General features: G+C 38.1%; 1 protein-coding gene across 11 annotated transcripts in view; it reads left to right on the forward strand.

Moving 5' to 3' along the window:
• NCKAP5 (NCK associated protein 5) overlaps positions 1-18,944 on the forward strand; it is a 408,143-nt gene that overhangs the window by 217,764 nt on the left and 171,435 nt on the right. For all 11 annotated transcript variants that reach the window (XR_003991395.1, XR_003991396.1, XM_030485815.1 and 8 more), the window contains one exon: positions 2,666-2,799. Coding sequence is in view for 9 of the 11 variants with exons in the window: in XM_030485815.1 (XP_030341675.1) it covers positions 2,666-2,799 (134 nt within the window). In the remaining 2 variants the exon portion in view is untranslated. The remainder of the gene's footprint in view (positions 1-2,665; positions 2,800-18,944) is intronic.

Genomic DNA, 18,944 nt, shown 5'->3' on the forward strand with positions numbered 1-18,944 from the left:
TTTATGGTTACTTTTCTTAAGGTAATTCCTAGGTCCTTTCTTCTTTAAAAAAAAACCCCAAAAAACCCAAACACAAAAAACCCTCATGTGGATATGCTGATCTTTTTGTGTAGGGCAGTAATACAGACATCCCCTCATGAAAGGAAGGAGTAGATGGTTAGCAACAGCATTCTCTGACCTAACAGCAAGAGTAAATGAAACCTAGAAATGGCTTATGCAGCTCTTTGACATGTAGGAGACAGTTTGGATTTGTGAATCTCTGCTGTATATTCAGTGCTCTACTAGAAAATGTGCATTTGTGATTAGCACCACCACAGCCATGCACATAGATACAGCACATTCACTCTGCAGGAGAGTCAGTGGAGCTGTGTGCAACCTGCAAAATATCCTGGCAGTGAGATGGAGGACTGGATACTCATCTGTGCTCTGAAGTGTCACGTTTTGTCTCTCCCCCCGCTGTGGAGATCTGGCTTTGTACTTTATGTAGAAAGAAGGGTTATTGGAAGACTAGAGCATTGTCAGTGTAGCAGACATCTAGAGGTAGTTGCTGTATCAGAGTAAGATCGTTGTGGCAGTAATGGCACTGAATGAGCACTGAAGGCATGGCTTAGTCTCCAGTCTTCAGTTCATTATCATTAAGCTGTTACGTCATCAGGTAGCTCAGGCACAGCCTGGTGCTTTTAGTCAGCTCGGACACTCAGGGGTTCATAGCAGTACCTGATTTTCCCCCAAGGTGTCTTATCAGTTACTGTAGGGACAGTTACATGTTTGGTTTTAAACCCAATTTCTGTAGGCGTCAGTATCTTCTGAAAGCTTATCTTAAGTCCTGGGTGGTAACTATGTTTTTATTTTATGTAATTTTGCCTGCTACTCTGACTCTGGAAGCTCTAGTTTCTAGCAGCAGTGAAATGCTTCTATAAGAGAAGATGCCAACAGTATTCAGCAAGGGCCTCAGGAACAGTATAATTTTGAAGCTAGTGTTGATGAGATCTAAGCTGGAGAAATACTAACTGCTTTGAATATTCTTCCCATGTCATTATCCTGAGTTATCCTTTGTGAGCCGTACTGTCTGTACGTCTACTGTGCATCTTCTGCCTGGTGCTGAGCACTCTGGTCTTCCTCGTGTGGCAGAAACCAAGCACCTGGTAGAACATGGTTATGTAACAGCAAGGACAGTAATTAGATAATTTAGTTAGGACAATACATTTATTTTCCAATAACCTGTTTCTTGCTTTGCCATTTTCCAGATATTACATATGACCAACTGGACAGAAGCCCTCTGCTCTATGTCATTCCCCCTATTTTTTTCACAAGCATATATATATTTCTTTTAATCCTTTGCAGCCTCCCTTTGTGGTGTCTGCTTATTTATCACTGTCTCTAGGATCCCTTTTCCACTTGGTAATGTTCATATTTTTGGTCCCTTGGTTACTGCTATTGTAAATTATTATCCAGTAAGATTTATAGCAGTGAGACATGTACTAATGATCTGTCTCCTCCATTTAATGGCTTAACACTAAGGTACCGTTGTTATTTTCTAATGAAACTGTATGTATAATTTTGAGATGAATTTTTGCAGGTGTGTCATGAAAATTTAGGTCAGCAGTGGAACTACATTGGACTGTCTGACAGGCTACAAATCAGGTGCACTATGGGCACAGATTTTTCAAATCATATGGGTGGTGAACCCACTAACCCACTGTAGCTTTACAGTTACTTAACCTTTTCTTAGACAATTGACATTGGAGCCTCTCCGCTGACGGATTATAATGTAGTACCACATAAATTGCTTGGGGTGCTTTACTGATTTGTTATCTCATTTAAATGCACAAGGAAAAACTTAATTTAATTTCATTTCCATTTAACAGGGGCACACAGAAAAGGCTGTATATATATTTTTTTAATTCCAGTAGCATTTTTAATAACTTTTCAGTTCATTCCCCTGCTCTTCTTAAATTGCATTAAGCTGTGACACGTGATTTGTGCAGGTAGTGCTGTATGTTGTGGCTTGGGTTTTTTGGTCCGATGTTTTAAGAATTAGCAAAAACCAAATGCTAATTTGCCTTTGAGAACTATTAGTAAAATTAGTGGCATTTTTATTTCTCTCACATTTGTTTGATTGGTACTCAGTTTTTAAAGACATATTCTTTGTCCCAGTATTTCAGTAAATAGGTTCCAATGAGCTCTGATAGGGATCCTTCTGTCAGCCAAACCAAGAAAACCTGTGGCTGCAGATTCAGGTCCTTCTCTGCTTGTGAGCTTGAAACATTAAGGGGTGGATAACAGGTTGTCCTCTTTGACTTGTTTCATGCTTCCTGTGTCTGCATTCAAGCAAGACAGATCACAGATCTCAAATACCATGTTTTATATTTATTTTGAGTGGAAGAAAAAGAGCTTTGCAGGAGAGGGTGGGTGTTTATTTTTAAATATACTGACTTCACTGAGTCTGAGCCGAGTTAAGAGTAGCTCAGCATGATGGGGATATTCTGAAAGGCTTTCCATCTCTAGCTGGTCATTCTACATAACATTGCTATACAAAAAATGAGGGGATTGGAGAGTTAGGGTAATTATTTTGATTGCTTGGTGATTTTTCCCAAATCTTAAATTTTTGCTAAAAGTGCGTTTTCTGTGTACAATTAATAAATGTGTTTTTATGGTCTTTCAGCGTGAGAAGCTGATACATGAGTTGGAGGAAGAAAGACATTTAAGACTTGAGAGTGAAAAAAGATTGCGGGAGGTGACACTGGAGTCGGAGCGCAGCAGAGCTCAGATGCGTGGGCTGCAAGCACAGTTTTCCAGGTATGTTACATAAGTAAACTATGTTCAAAATATGGGAGGCACATACTTTGGTGCAAAAAGATTGATCAAACCTGTTGATGAAATGAATCTAAAGCAAAAACTGCTCTCCGTCTGAAATCCTGTAAATTCTGTAAAAATCTGTAAAAAATGATTGTCTGCATCTGTAAAGCTTAAAAGGCTTATAACATCATTCTATGTAATGGTGAAAATTTTAATTTCTAGAGATTTTGCATTTTTGTTAGATTTTTGCTAGAATTCCCAATAATTTTTTAAGTATACAGGTCCTCACTTCTCAAAAAGTGGATGTCATTGATAAGTCAATATTTGGTTGGTTGTTTCTGTTAACCAGCAATAATAGGCTGGCTCAATCTGAATAAAGGATTAACTCATTCCCTTAGGCCCCAGAATCATTGAAAAGTTAAAGTTCAGTTTAATATGGTGAAAACATGCTGTGGGGTGGGTTTTTCCTTTTGTTATTTTTGTTGGGTTTTGGGGGTTTTCTGTGCTGGACATTTTTTGTGGGCTTTTTTCCTCAGTGTCTGCCTTGCTGCTCCTCTGATCTGAAATTGGGTTACTAGGCAACACTGCAAAAGCCATTAGTAGCAATAATAAAATTTGTTCTGATATGTTACATTGTTTTTGGAAAATGTCCATTAATGCTCTTCAGATTTTAAAAAACAATCAAAGTGTTCAGATAAGACTGAAATTCTTCCACTAAAGGATATTTCTTTTTTAGTTTCCTATGTTTTATGATCTTTGGTTTCAATTTTTACTTATTCTGATGAGACTCCCTGAGTAATAAACAGAAAATAAATCCACTCTATGAGTATTCTTGGTTAGAATATTTTGCTCTATTATAGATTAATCTTTGTTTATGGAAGAATTTCCTGAGGTGCTGATTTTAGAATAGTTACACTAACTAGAAGCCTTTGAATTAAACTTTGAAGGTGATAGAGCCATGATTAAAAAAAGAAGGGGTGAGGGGAAGCCAGCCTCCAGAGTAAAGTGCCTGTAACTTGGTAACATTTAAACTGTTACACATTCAGATCTTTTCAGGTTAAACTTTCATTATCCCTTTGAAACTGCAGTAGTCCGATTCACTTCTACAGTATTTCTGAAAGGAATAACTATTTTATTAGTTAGGATCCCTGAAGTCCACTATCTTAAATTAATCCATTCTTTTTCTTCCATTACTATTTGCAGTTTAACTTGCTCTGATCTGTAAAGAAGGAGAGGGATGCAAGCTCTGGATTAAAGTTATTTGTCTCTTTATTTTTGTGTCTCTGATTTAGATAAAGGTGAATGCTGTCTAAATCAGTATTATGTTCTTTTTAAGGCTGCCTCCATGTTAGGTATACCTTTTGAAGGCAAACTTAAATATCACTTTTCATTAATGGCACCTTGGTTGGCCCTGTTATTGCCAGGGATGAAAACTGCCATTGGCTTCATTGGGCTATGATTTTATTTTAGTGTAGACCAGATGCTAGGAAGAGAAAGTATCACTTAAATATTTCATTTGCTTTTAAAACGTTATTACAATGAATATTAGAGGTTATTTTTTCTTATGTTTAGTAGAATATTAAGATATTTGTTTACACAGACTTTCTCACTAAATGAGTTTTACCCTGCTTGAGCAAATACTGAAACTGGCAACTAGATAATCTTGTGTTGCCTAGAGATTCTGTATTATTTGAAGGATTTGAGACTGTTTTTTCTCTATTTGAGAACAACTTGATGGGACAAGACAGGTGGTGATGGAAGGAGATGTTAAAATCAAGCAAAGAGGAAGTACTTTGAGCCCAAACCTTCTGGTTTTCAGGTGTAGGTAGACGAGAGTAAGAATATGTGTCACAGCATAAGTCTTTTAAATGCATGTAATTCCTGAACTGAGTGGATTTCCATAGACATTCCTACATATACATGCAGAGCAGTAGGTTAAACTGTGATTTGGATGATGTTTCTTTGCATCTCAAAATATTTTCTCTGCATCTGTGAAAGAATGAAACATAATAGTTTGTGGAAAGCTATAAGCTGACCTTTGCAATCAGGGGAGGAAAGCTGCCTATTCCTATCTGAAATTGTGTGAAAACTTTAATCTGTCATATAAGCATATAGTTTGAGATTGAGGACTTCAGAAGGCAAGGGGGTTTTTTACTGATTGACGTTTCTGTTCTTACCGAGTAAGGAATATTCCAAGCTTGGACTCTGAAATAAATCGAAGTTTTCTTTCTTAACATCTATAAAAATCTGCCAGAGCCTTAAAGTGACACAGTGGTTACTTTGATAAATATGTGACAGTTGCTGTAGAAGGAGAAAGATTTTAAAAACCAAATTTCATTTCCAGAACTGTACAGTGGTGTATCCATGTTAGTTCTAAATTTGTTTCCTAATTTTATTGGACGTGAATATATCTAAGGTGTGGTCTTCTTCAGGAAACCCATTTATTGCTAAAGCTAGGATTTTACACTGAAGTTGGATGCAGTTACTTTTGGATTGCCTTAGTATAATCTCACCTTGAGGTGAAGTCCTTGATGTTTTCTTTCTCAAAGCCACTGAGATCTGTTGCTTTGCTGCAGCTGTACTGTTAAATTCTATAAGGCCCTTTTTTGCGCAACCATTTATAGATGAATTTTGCTCAAAGACATGAAGACTAGCCCTATAAATAGCTATCAATCAGCCCAGTTTCTTCCAAGACAGCGTCAAGCAGTCTGACTTGCCCATTTTGATTGTTGGCAACTGTCATGGCGGGTCACCATTTAGGTTAGTATTATGCCTACTGCCTCTGGAGGAAATTAGGTTAATTTTTTTTGTTTGGTTGGTTCTGTTGGTATTTTTTTCTTGATCACAGTATAACATTAGTTCCTCCTTGAACTTCTATCTTGGACACTGGAGAAAAAAATACACTGCCTGATGTTACCTTCTAGTTCTTGGTTTCAGCTGTGCTTTTTTTACTTTCAGCATCTTCTGTTGTTACAGAAATGTAACAACCCCGCCCGAAGCAGTAGGTGTGATTTATAGCATCACTCTAAAAAGCACACTAATACACACAGTATGAATTGATTACATTGCTGTACATCAGTAAGAAATAGAAATTGTTGTCTGTTGAGCATATACAGTACATATGATTCCAACCTGGGATTAAATGTTAAAGCAGTAAAAGAGGTAGCTTTACTTAAGTTATTTCGATTACTGTTTGGTTTAAATGAAACATGTTCAATAAACACACTATTGTGAAATATAGCTGTAAACAGTAATTGAAGAGTATCAAACCTTAAAATCCCTTTTGGGTAAATTTCAAAAATTCATTCAGTTAAGATGATGTTGTTTACAGGTATCAATGTCTGTGACTGGAAACTGCCTCAGGCTTTTGAGAATGGATGTTATTGGAAAAGTAGGAAATGATCCTTGTTTGATCTGCCAGGGTCCTTGTGAATGGGATGAGTGCAATTCTCATTAGATTGTATTTCAGCATTCCCCTCACATTAATATTGACTGTAGGGTTAAGCCTGTCACTTCTGACAAGGGGAAAAATGACTACTACAAATCTGCTAACGCTTCGCATAGAGGTGCAGTGTGGCTGTTGGCTTAAGCACATCCTAGGTGTTCTCCAGTTATTGTTAATTCCCCTTGGTCCATTCTGGCTTGTCAGCAGGTGAGTAGAAATGATAACTTTTCCTAGCAGCTGTGATAAAGAGATTTTTTGCATTGGCATCAGGATGTTGATGTTGCATCATAACATTGTAATTTCTAACACTGTCACATCTGCTTGATCTAGAGGTCACCGCCTGCTTGCATTTCAGCGGCCTTACTGCCATGACTGGTAATCCATGTACAACAGAGACCATGCCTGGAAAGTATAAACCAGTAGGACACTTCAGTAGTCCCTTTGGTTGGTCAGTTTGTCTAAGTCCACTGAATGCCAATTTAAACCATTAATAACATTTTAATCTAGTTTCTGGAGAGATTAAAATGCTCTCCTGGCAGCCATTGATGGTATTCCTTTGATTCTGTCACAGCAGGGATGAGTACAGTACTATGTGGGAATTCACTTCTTGTCTCAGAGGAAGATTACAGAAGGAGCTGTCTACAGTTCTCTTGTGTAGTTCTGCAGTAATCTCCTATCATCCTCCCTGCATGGCCTGTATGTAGGGTTATTGCAGCAGGCAGATTGTTACAAAGATAGAGTTTACATCAAAGGCTGACCTTGTCGTCCTGCACTATGTTTTTAGATACTACCAGATTTTATTAGATATGACTGTGTGAAATGCTACAAAGAGAACTAGTGAACAAGCATAAAACACTACTTGCTGACTTGAAAGTGCTCCATGTCTTATGTGTATCTATCTCACTTGTACACTTACTTCCTGCATTGCTGCTGACTTCAAGATGTCCACTGTTAGGCATGTTGTGGTAGGTTGACTTAGCGGGCTGGCAGGCGCCCACCCAGCCAATCTTTCATTCACCCTCCTCAACAGGACTGGGAAAGAAAATAATAAGAAAAAACCTTCATGGGTTGAGATAAGGACAGGGATATCACTCACCAATTACCATCAGGGAGTAATTGGTGAAAGTTGGGGACTTGGGAAAAGTTAATCTATTGCCAATTAAAAATAGTGTAGGATGGCAAGAACAAAGACAAAACAAGTAACACCTCCTCCCACCCCTCCCTTCTTCGCAGACTTAAATTCATTACTTCGTTCCCAAGTCTTCTACCTCCTCACCATGGTGGGTGGCAGGGTTGGGGGCAAGCTGCTGCATTCAGTTCAAAACATTTCATCTTTACCACTCCTTCCTCCTCACACTTTCTCTCTGCTCCAGTGTGGGGTCTTTGGGTGCTGGGAGGCTTCTGGGGCGTGGTGTAAGGGGGTGGGACTGATGTTTGCTTCACAGGCACCAGTTCTGGAGCTGCTGCTCTCAGTGTGCTGGGCGGGGTGCTTTCACAGGAGGACTGTTTAGCTCTTGGCTGGACTTGCTGGGCCTCAGGACGTGGTGTGAATACCATTCTACTAGGGCCTTGACCTAATGCTTAGGGTATCAATCTTGCCTTTTGATTAGAATTGACAGAGTAAAAGAATGGAGTTTCTTTTAGATTAACGCCAATGGGGAGAGTATATTAGTGTTTTTATTTATGGACATGTATGGCACTCGGGTACATATTTCATCTGTTAAGTGTTGCTCAGAACTGTCAAGCACTATTTTAAGTAAGGTCAAGGAGTTTTTGTGTGAATAGTTTTCATCTGGCAGAAAATAAAGGAATGGTTTTACTAAACCTCTGAAATTAAGCCCAAAGAGGAGGTTGCCCCTAGTTGCATGCAGAGTTTGACACCACTCAGTTCCTGGCCTACTTTAAACTAAACATGTTGGTTTCCTGTTGTTTGACCTACAGGAAGAAAAAAAAGGAAGTTTATAATTTTTCATACCAGGCTTAATTGCTATTCTGTGTATGAATACAGTGGGTTTGAAAGTCCATACACGTGAGCAATATCTCAGTTTTCTTCAAAAACTACAATTGTTCTTCTCACGTTAAAAACCATCAGGTTGAAATACACATTTTCCTACAGAAGTCGAGAAAGAACAAAAGTAATGAGGTTAGAGTGACTGCAGAAGACTGAAGAACCAGTGTAAACTCAAACCACAGAAGTCATGCAAGGACCAGAAGTTATAGTAGATGATGTTGCATGATGTATATTGACTTGCGTAACACTTTTAGAGAGCAATGGATTGCTTTGCTTCAGGCATTATTAAAGATGCACATAGAGTTGCATGCAGTTCCCAGTTTTCTGTGGACTCTTCAGGCACTGGAGCAACATTAAGAGCCAGCCCTATTTCAGTACCCTGGCGCACTAGTAAATCATGTGGTTGTGTTTCATGGCAGCTATTAGTTGCTGAAAGCTTCTTTCAAGGGGTCCGGGGAAATAGGTATTTTTTGTCTTCCACAAACCAAAACATGGCTATCTCTCTGCTCAGAAAATCCTGCGTTTGGTTTGTATTTATTTATATGCTGTCAGTATGCATCATACTTGTATTTCTGGAAGGTTGCATCTATTGCTTTTACAGATTTATCAGAGCATGAAGTGATACTATGCTTCCTCTGTTCTACCTAGCACTACAATATAATAGGGTGGTTTTTTTCCTTCGCATAATGTAATAGATTAGCACCAAAGTACTGCTAGGTTACAGTGTAATCCTTCGTTGTACCCTGTCTTTCAAAACATACAAGATGGAGATTAACATAAAAACAATCTATCAACATTTTCACCACAATTCAACAGTAGGTTACCAATGCCCATACCCAGGTGCACACACAGCATATAATCCCCTCCATGCATTAATTTTTGTAGTAGAAAGATGGTTTGAATATTATCTGCACTCCCATACCATGATCCTGACCAAGGAGAACCTATCTATATTAGGTAGTGTGGGGCATGTATCCCTCATCTCGTTACATGGCTGTTTCATTCCCAAAGTGAGAAAACCCCACTGATATTGAAGGAAGCTTCTGGAAGCAAGTACCAAATAATATTGTGCTTAAAAGCAGGGATTCCTGTGCAGACGTTTTACAGACCCTTTTATGTTGGAAGACAGTGAAAACCTCATTTTGGTGAGATTGCAGACTCCCTTGCTACTGCTATTTAAAGAGATTGAGGTTCATGTTTGATGTTTATGTACTGTGAAAACCTCTACCTGTTGAAGTTCACAGCTCTTTATTTTGCACAATAATAGGCACATTTTTGCAGGTATTTCTAGCTACAGATATTCACCATTGTAAAACATATTTTTATGAAAGGAAGGTGTCAATGTAGGAGCTATGTTCTGTTACTGAATAAGCTGCTGCTTAAGAGCTGTGCAGTCATGTATGGTAAGATGTTTCCAAGGTCAATAAGACCCGTGGTTGTCAAGAGGACTTCTGTTACTTATTGCTGATTTGCTGTTCTTATAGATGTATTTTTAAAATTGCATTGAAACATGCAAAACTAAAGTGCAGACTGAACTTGCCATAGTTTGGTTTCTTTTGAACCTGGGAAGCTGGGAAAGTCATAGATGTGTCATGCGCTATTCTGCAAGTCCTTGATGCCATATGAGGTAAAGAGACTATTCAAAACCAACACATTCCTTCACATATTCAATAAATAGATTCCTTTGCTAGACATGGTAGATACCTTAATGCCAAGGACCATCAGAAGCATCAGCAGATATGCCAGAAAAAGGACCTACAAAGGTGTGCAGAAAATAACTTGTTTTCCTTTAGCTTATATTTTCTCTTAAGCCGTTTGATATTAGTTGGCTGTGGTCTAAAAGAACATGTTTTTAAATGTTTTCTTTTAACATTATATCCTTAATCCTGAGTAATTTTTCAGGAAAGAACGTATCCTGATTACATTGTAAGGTCGTTCTCACTTTTTCTTTATAGCTTGCCATGATTACCTGCCTATGTGAAATACCAGACTCCTTCATGCTTAGATCACCGTTGAGACGGGAGTACCCTGTCTGTTGCCAGCTGGCCTGGTGTCATGTAAACTGACCCATGATCAAAGAACCCCAAATTCTGCCACTGACACCAGGCTTGGAGCCAGGTATTGATCTGCAGGCTCTTCCTGTTTCTTTCCTCATCATTTCCTGTGACTGTAAAGACAGAGGACAACACTACTTGTGCTTCTGATCCCTTAACCAGAGGGATCAGAAGCACTAGATCCCCTTGGATTATGGGGATTTCATTCTGCATCCTGTCCCTGTGTTCCATCTCAGGGGATTGTGTACCCAGAGAACATCTGGTCTTACTATTAAAGACTGAGGCAAAGCAGCATTAAGTATCTCAGCCTTTTCGTCATCCTTTGTCACTGTGTTTCCCCCCACATCCAATAAAGGATGGAGATCCTCCTTAGCCCTCCTTTTGTTGCTAATCTAGTAGAGAAATACTTTTTATTGTCTTTTAAAAAAAACCCCAAATTCTGACAGTGACACCAGGCTTGAAGCCTGTTGTTTTAAAAAAGAAGGCCTTTCATATAACTAAAAGCTTTTAAAAGTATTAGTAATTCTTTCTGCCATGTTTCCTACCGAAACAAATAAGAGAAAGTTTCCTTTTTAATTTTGGTAGGATAGAAGTCTTCAAAGTTTAGTTTATTCATGTAATAGCTAGATCCATCCTTCTGAGCCTGAACATGGAAAAATTGCCTACTTCAGATTGTATATGTACCTTTGTCTTTTGAAAAATATTGTCTTAATTTCAGAATATCTGTATAACAAAAGAATATTAAAAAGGAAATGGAGGAAATACCTGTGAGAAAAGGACAAGGTGGTGTAAAAGATCTGGAATCCTTACTGTAGAATATACTACAGAGTCACCTTTGAAACACCATTATCATTCACATTTTTAAACCCAGTAATTCAAAGAGATCTCTGTAAATGGAAATTACGTCCCAGTAAATGCTTAGGGAAGTTAAACTAGGTAAAGAGAACAGGCAAGAAGAAAGCTGGCTAAGAACAGATGTTACCTTAGGGTCTATCATGTATGATTGTTGTAAATTTAAAGACTTATTTTAAAAGCATCAATCTGTTAGAGCTACAGGGTTGTCTGCCAGTGTTGTTTTCTACACCAACACAATGACTCAGCCTCTTATTAAAGTCTTCTTTCTCCCTGTAGTGTTGTACAATGGCACCTTTTATTAATTATAACTTCCTGGGAAGGGAGAGCGTATGGAATGACAATTGCATGGAACCTCAGTGTATGTGCTTTTCACAACTGGCGGCTTTATGTATGCTCATGCCAGGCATACACGTGCTGTCCACACTTTAAGACATATGTCTTCAAAGTGAGCAGTTCTCTTGGAGAGTCAGAAAGACATGTATTTTTAAAATCAGTATGTATAATGTTAGTTAAGACTGATCCCTTGAGTCCAGATTAGATTTAATTCACTACCCAGATAACATGTATTTATTCCATTTTAGTTTACTGATCCCATCACACTCGTGGTTCCTTTTGTCGTAGGATTGAAACCTATACTTAAAAGCCACATCAGATTATAGAATGTTTCTCTTTACTAATGGATCAGAGAGAAACGTGAGTTTATCATCATTATTTTTGTGGTGGTTTTTCTGTTAGATGCTTGAGGTGGCTTGTATTAATAATTTTCCTGTACTATAAAACTTGTGTTATAAACTGTAGATGTATCATTAATGGGCAGTGGTGTGTGTTCAGATTGATGGTTGTAGGTACAGAGGAAATTAAACCATGAGGGAATACTATGATTATAAAGCTGACATAAAACCAAATGATCTTGATAGTGATACTTCTCTTTTATGAGCATGATTGGAATCTGCAGAGGATCATTGGTTGACTGAGTCTAAGTTTTACCTTTACAATTTTACAGCAAACTAAAACGGGGAGCCTACACTCACGCTCTAATTGCAGGCAGATAAAATCTGATCCAGAAAAGTGCTCAGCCTTTTTAAGATATTGTTGTGCCTTCTACTCTCATTAAGGGCAGAAGGAAAGGAGAGCTTCAGGTATCTTTGAGGTCTTTGGTGCCTTAAATAGTACAGATGTACAGATTTGCAGTACAGAGGGTAAGAACATGAAATTCTGAATGTTATCTCTCTGAGTAGAATAATAGGAGAATCCTTTGTCTTACCTAGATTTTGAAGCAAAGTTTTCTGTTTTTCATGTACGTATGACACAGGGAAGAAAAAAGAGCTTTCTCTAAGGTACTCTAAAGAAAATGGCCCAGGCAGCAGTATAGGAAAACAGGCACAAAGCTGCCCCCAACTTGGTATCACCTGTTGTATCCAAAGGTGGGCCCGATAGATTGGGACATTTGTTCTCATCAGTGAGAAGATGTTGTAGAATCATATCTTCTCTCAAAGTTTGCATAGCTGGCTTTCTGATGCTGGTGTGCAAGTAAAGAGCTGGTCTTTAAATGTGACCAGTGCATAATTTGTAAATATAATCAGTTTGTCATCCTGCTCTGTGTAACCTCTTAAGTACGTAGACTAACTAACGGAAATAGAATAATCTATCTGCCTGACTTGAGGTAGTAATAAATTTTTCCAACCTAGTAGCAATTTGTAGTCTGCATAGATTGGATTGTTTCACAGGAGAATTATTATGGTAATTTTAATTTTACCTTAGAACTTGTAATTATTCCACAATATTGTTCTAATGTAACAGGCCATGCAGCAGTTCATTTGTTTTTCAGTGCTCAAAATTGTACAGGGCAACTTAAAAATTTAGTTTTAATTTTTTTCTTTCATCAAATTGTTTTGGGGTTGTGTTTTCCTTTCTGATCAGATTTCAAATATAATTATTAAAAGTTGCAGTGAGTATATTTAAAGCTGAAAAACTATTCTATTAGGTGCAAACTGTTTTGGAGTTTTGCTTCTCAGAGTATGTGATAAAAATTAAGAGAACAGGATGGGTTTTGTTTTTCTTGTACAGGCTTACAGACCAAGTTCTTCTAATTATTCATCCCTTGCTCTGGTACTGCATTTTGCTAGGTACTCTGCAGGTGCGATCTCAGGGATTTATGCCCTGAAGGCATAAGAAGTTTGCTTCAGCGGCATGGATGTTGCTTGTGCTTTTTCTTGATATATGTAATGGAACTTGCCTAGAGGAAAAATGGGATTTAAAAAAAGAAAAAATGCTTGGGTTTAGTCCATCAGTTTCAATAAGGACAGCTGTGAGGTCTTTCTTCACTTATGTTTGAATGCAAGGCTTAGGTTTCTTATAGAGTTTGGATCTAGACCTAGCAGAGAGAATGTCCCAGGAAAGGAATGAGCATTTCCCTTCTTAAGGATGAAGAAAGCATTGCAGGACAAATGCTACAGTTTTAAATTCTCTGACATGATTCAAACTATTCAAATAAACAAGGAAAATTGATGGGCCACATCCTCATCAGCTCCTGAAATGTACTAGATGGCTGCACTAAAAATGCAGCAATCATGAGTCAACTCTTAACTGGCTTATGGGAGGAATGGACGTAAGTAATTACGGCGGGCTTTGCTTGTAAGGTGCTTATTGCTTAAAATCTTGATATTTTTCAGTATCATTAATCATGCTGAATTTATATGACTAATATGGTTATAATTCCTAACTCCACAGGGATTCTGTTAGAATTTAGTAACAATTACTGACTACTATTTCAGTAGCTTTTATTGTAAAGCATTGCCAAAAATCTTCATGTGATTATCTTTAGTCATGCTATGTGCGTTAGTTTGCAGATACTGTAAGAAAATGTAGATTGATTTGAATGATTGTTTCAGTGTAATATGGTTTTAATTCTATATGTAGTGCCTACCACATAGTCTCAAATTTTGGGCATTGCTACCCTTCAGTTGAATTGTGCATTAAGTAACATTAATTAAATATGTATTTCAGAAAGTATCTATTATCTTCCAAGCATGCAGTATAATAAGTATCGATAGGTTATGCTTAAAGCATTGTTTGAAGGATGTCAATAGAGTACTGTGCTGCACAAACCAGTGAGCTCCTCTTGTGACAATCAGATAACTACGGATATGCTGCAAAAGGATGCAGAGAAACTACAAATCCTGTTCAGAACAAGTTATATCGTAGAGAACACTGGGTATTTTAGGGTGTTGATACACTTTCTTGGTTTACATACACCTTGGAGAAGATTTTTCTTTTGCATCATTCTGTTTCATGATAACTGAATCCCAGTTCAATTGCTTTCTTCAAGATAAGGGATTTTACTCTTGGGTTTCACCACCATTCCAGATAGGAAGGAAGAAGTGCCATGCTGAGGATGAGTTGCATTTGTTATGAGAAAAGTGATTAGGAGGAGATGTGAGACGATGAGGCTTAACTCTGCAAGGAAACAGAGATTTCTATAGTCTTGTTTTGGCACAGGAGGTTATGCTGCATTTTAGAACTTGGCATACCTTTTTCAGCAAGCATTTTTAATCCTCCTTTTTATTCCTCTATACTTGTGGGATTTAATTGTCCATTTTTTCATGCCAGTACATAGCAGAGGAAGTACATCCTGCAGTACATTGTGCCTGCATTGGAAATTCAAGCAAACTGTGTCTTCTGAACTAAGTTTTCATTCTCTAGGAATACAGATTAGATCATTAAGCTGTAGTACCCTTATCGGTGTTTGCAAGCTGCAGAGTCTATTAATTGAATGAATGTGGCACGGGTTGATACACTGTCTCACCTGATCAGAATGTAGCCTTTCTCTGTCTTTATAGGTTTCATCCTTCATCCTCAAGCCTTTTTAGAAGCACTGAGTTGATTGCGGGTTTATTGCCGTGTTCCATTTGTATCCAGCTGGCAGATTCCTTCCAGCTTTTATGTACTAACCATAAGAAACCTAATCATGTATATATCATGTATAGATGATAAGCAAATGACAGTAAGCCTTTGTGCATATTCCTTTTTACTGGAAAAATCAGTAAGAAACTGGAAAATTCTGACCACCTGTACTACTTTCTGAAAGGCAGGTAAGGCAGAGCAAGGTAATAAGTAGATTAAAAAGCCAGGGAGTTGACTGACTTCAGAATTAGTTAAAATTATGGTGTATCAAATTGCATCTGATCCCTCCCCTTGGCTTGCTGAATGCAAGTGTACCTCAGAATATGAATTCTGTTCAAGGCAAAGTATTTCTTAATCTTCTCAAGTACTGTAAATATCTGCGGCTCCTATGCTTGTATTCTCAAACTGAAGAGGGAAAAAAAAGCCCCAAACCAATTTGTCAGTATCTTCCTTGAAAGGCAAATGTCTACCAAATTCACTTCTTAAGTCTTAGTCTCAACCCTTCTCAAAGAGGAAAGCATATTTTGTCTAAGCCTGTGCAGTAATAAATAGTGGGAGAGTATGTTATATTGGTATGAATTTACTGTCAAACCTGTTAAAGAATGAGAAAACCATACATTTTTTAAAAAGTATTTGAGTTTCACAGAGGCCATTTGGATAAGTTTCTGAAATATTTGTTGAAGACAATTTTAGCGTATACATGGAAGAATAATTGCTCACTGGTTTCACTAGTTTCATACTTCAGTGAGTATTCTTGTTGTAAAAATACTTTAAATATTCCGGGTTTCGTTCAGCTCGTATAGTCATATACTGAATTGGTGAAATTTATAGCATTGCAAAATAACAATATTTTCCCATTCCAGACTTGCCTGCACTTCGTTGTGAGCCCTCTGTTGCATATTTTGTGACATATTTAGTGTTTATTGCAGTGCTATATGTGTTTTCTCAATCAGTGTGTTTGTAATAAGACAATTATACTGGCAACCGCAATGTAAAGCACTTGCATCATGATTCATTGTAGTGCTGGCAGGAAGAGAAATGTCAATTGAGGTTGTTGTAAAAGGTTTCCTAATCCTGCTCAGCTAAGGAGTGAGATTCTTTCTCAATCATTGCCATCTGGAGTATATAAAAATGTGAAATAACCTTTTATCATTAGGTTGGCACATGGTACTGGAGCAGTATTGGCATTGATGAAGTTCTAATGTAATGAAATACTAAGCAGTGAGAAAATCTCACTCTTTTAGTATTTTGCCTGGGTTCTTCAGAACCCTCCCTTCCAATTTATGAAGATTATTGAGCAGTTAATAGTGTTTTAAATCTAAAAGACACAGAGTCTATATTTATAATAAACTGGTGTTTTAATATGAGTATTAATCTCATATTAAAGTAATTTAAAGTTATAAATTCAAAACAACATGCATATGGTAGAGAGTAATTTGTAATTCATACTATAATCAGGTAATTTAGCTCACTCTGTCTATTTTCTCGACTTGCTCTACTTATTTGACAGGTATTTATTAGCCATAAATTTTAGGGTCTAAAATTAGGCCAAAAGGCTTCATCCCCCACCTTGTCAGAAGTAATCATGGCATTGTCCTGGGTTCAGCTATAGCAGTCATTTTTCTCCTGCTTAGTAGCTGGTGCAGTGCTGTGTTTTGTAACTTTCAGCCTGGGAACAACGCTGATAACACAGATGTTTTCAGTTGTTGCTAAGTAATGTTTATTCCAACCAAGGACTTTCTCAGTCTCATGCTTTGCCAGGGAGGAGGGGAAGCCGGGAGGAAACAGAGACAGGACACCTGACCCAAACTAGCCAAAGGGGTATTCCATACCACAGCACGTCATGCCCAGTATATAAACCAGGGGGAGTTACCCAGAAGGCCCAGATCACTGCTCGGGTCGGGCTGGGTATCGGTCGGCGGGTGGTGAGCAATTGTATCCTCTCCCCTTGTTATTTCACTAATCATTATTCTCATTGGTGGTAGCAGCAGTAGTTTTGTATTATACCTTAGTTGCGGGACTGCTCTTATCTCAACCCGTGGGAGTTACATTCTTCCGATTCTCCTCCCCATCCCTCCGGGAGCGGGGGGAGGAAGGGGGGGAGTGAGCGAGCGGCTGTGTGGTTCTGAGTTACCAGCTGGGCTCAAACCACGACAGGCATGTAATCCTTCCCTAATCTGATCACGCCTACTGCAGAATAGTTGTTCTGTCCAACTGTTGCTATTGCACGCCTGTTCTGTACTGAACTACTCTTATTTGCAGTACATACAATGCTGCTCGGTTTATGCATATTTGTTCTTACATCAGGTTCATTTTATAAATACATATTGACTAATCCTGTCCCCACTGAACCTTTGCTAAGGTTCTAAGACTAAACTTCCCCATTTTTTTTGAGCCTGACTCTTTCCTGTGCCTGTTGCAATGTAAGTTAATTTTTGTTAAAGGTAGGTGATCTAAACATGTGTTTCAGATGGGTCTTACCTATTTCACAGTATTGTATGTCTGCCACTGGCATCTTCCTAGAGCAAGAGCTTTTCTCCACATTGAATCAGTTGCTCACTGGCGATGGGAGGAGAATATTGCCAAGAAATATAGCTTGCACCCAGTAAGATGCCTATACGCATCTGTAGAAGACTTGTTTGAGACTAACTGCACGGACTTTCTTTAACAATACCCTTGCAGGTAGTGGAAACACAGACTAAGTTCCTAACATGCCTTGGGATTAAATAAAAAAGATGAGTATCATATTCTCTACGTTTTATTTCTTATTGTTTTATAATAACAATTTTCAGTAAAACCTCTAAATGCATCTGCTGTTATGTGTTGTGTGTACATACTATTGCTAAAGCTAGTAAGAAGGCACAAGAGCACATTTTAAGCGTTCTGAGAGCATACTTGATTCACCTACTCTGTTACGATATTCCAAGTGTTGGTTTTACAGTTAACTAATAACCTGTAAAGCTACAGAGACAAATTAAAAAGGAAAATAGCACTCTTTCCACCAGAATATTTAGAGATAAGTCCAAGTTGTGATGGTAGCTAACATGCAAGTATCTGAGCTAACATTCAGTGAGTAACATAGCACCAGAAATAGTGTCTTTATCAGTATATTCTCTAAGTCTGCCTGTTCCCCAGGTGAATATTCCATTGACTGCCCTTCACTGGACTTCTTGATGCAGTGCTGTTGGTCAGGATCCAAGCCAGATTCCATTGACTGCCCTTCACTGGGCTTCTTGATGCAGTGCTGTTGGTCAGGATCCAAGCCAGATTCCATTGACTGCCCTTCACTGGACTTCTTGATGCAGTGCTGTTGGTCAGGATCCAAGCCAGATTCCATTGACTGCCCTTCACTGGACTTCTTGATGCAGTGCTGTTGGGCAGGATCCAAGCCAGCTCATTTAAAGTGAGCTTGGTTATTGGAGCTGCAGCAATGGTTTTAATGAAGAGCATGCATCTCATGCAGAAATAACATTCAGCAAATTATGTTAGGGAAATAAGCAGTGCTTTAGAGGAGAAATAATCACACTTCCAGAAATTTAAAATCTACGTTTGAAAAATACATTAATTTAAAAAATGGTAGTAATAGTGTCATTGCCTTCCTGATCCATGGAAATAGGAAAGATTTGTAGAGGTTGGTATTGTCTCTTGTTACAGAAGCTAATACAAGTCTAATAAACAATATGATCTCTTCCTAATAATTCAGTCTGTACTTAGCTTGAAATTTTATGTTTCTGTCCTGAAGAAACACTTGTATAAACATGTTTCACGTTTTGTTTTTTCTGTATCTAAATCAGTTGCCTTTAGAAAAAGATTATGGAAATGATTCAAAATCTCTTAGGATTTGTTTTCTCTGTTGGCTGCTAAATGAAAATAATGA

This window comes from Strigops habroptila, chromosome 5 (assembly GCF_004027225.2).
Source record: "Strigops habroptila isolate Jane chromosome 5, bStrHab1.2.pri, whole genome shotgun sequence".
Classification (NCBI taxonomy): domain Eukaryota; kingdom Metazoa; phylum Chordata; class Aves; order Psittaciformes; family Psittacidae; genus Strigops; species Strigops habroptila.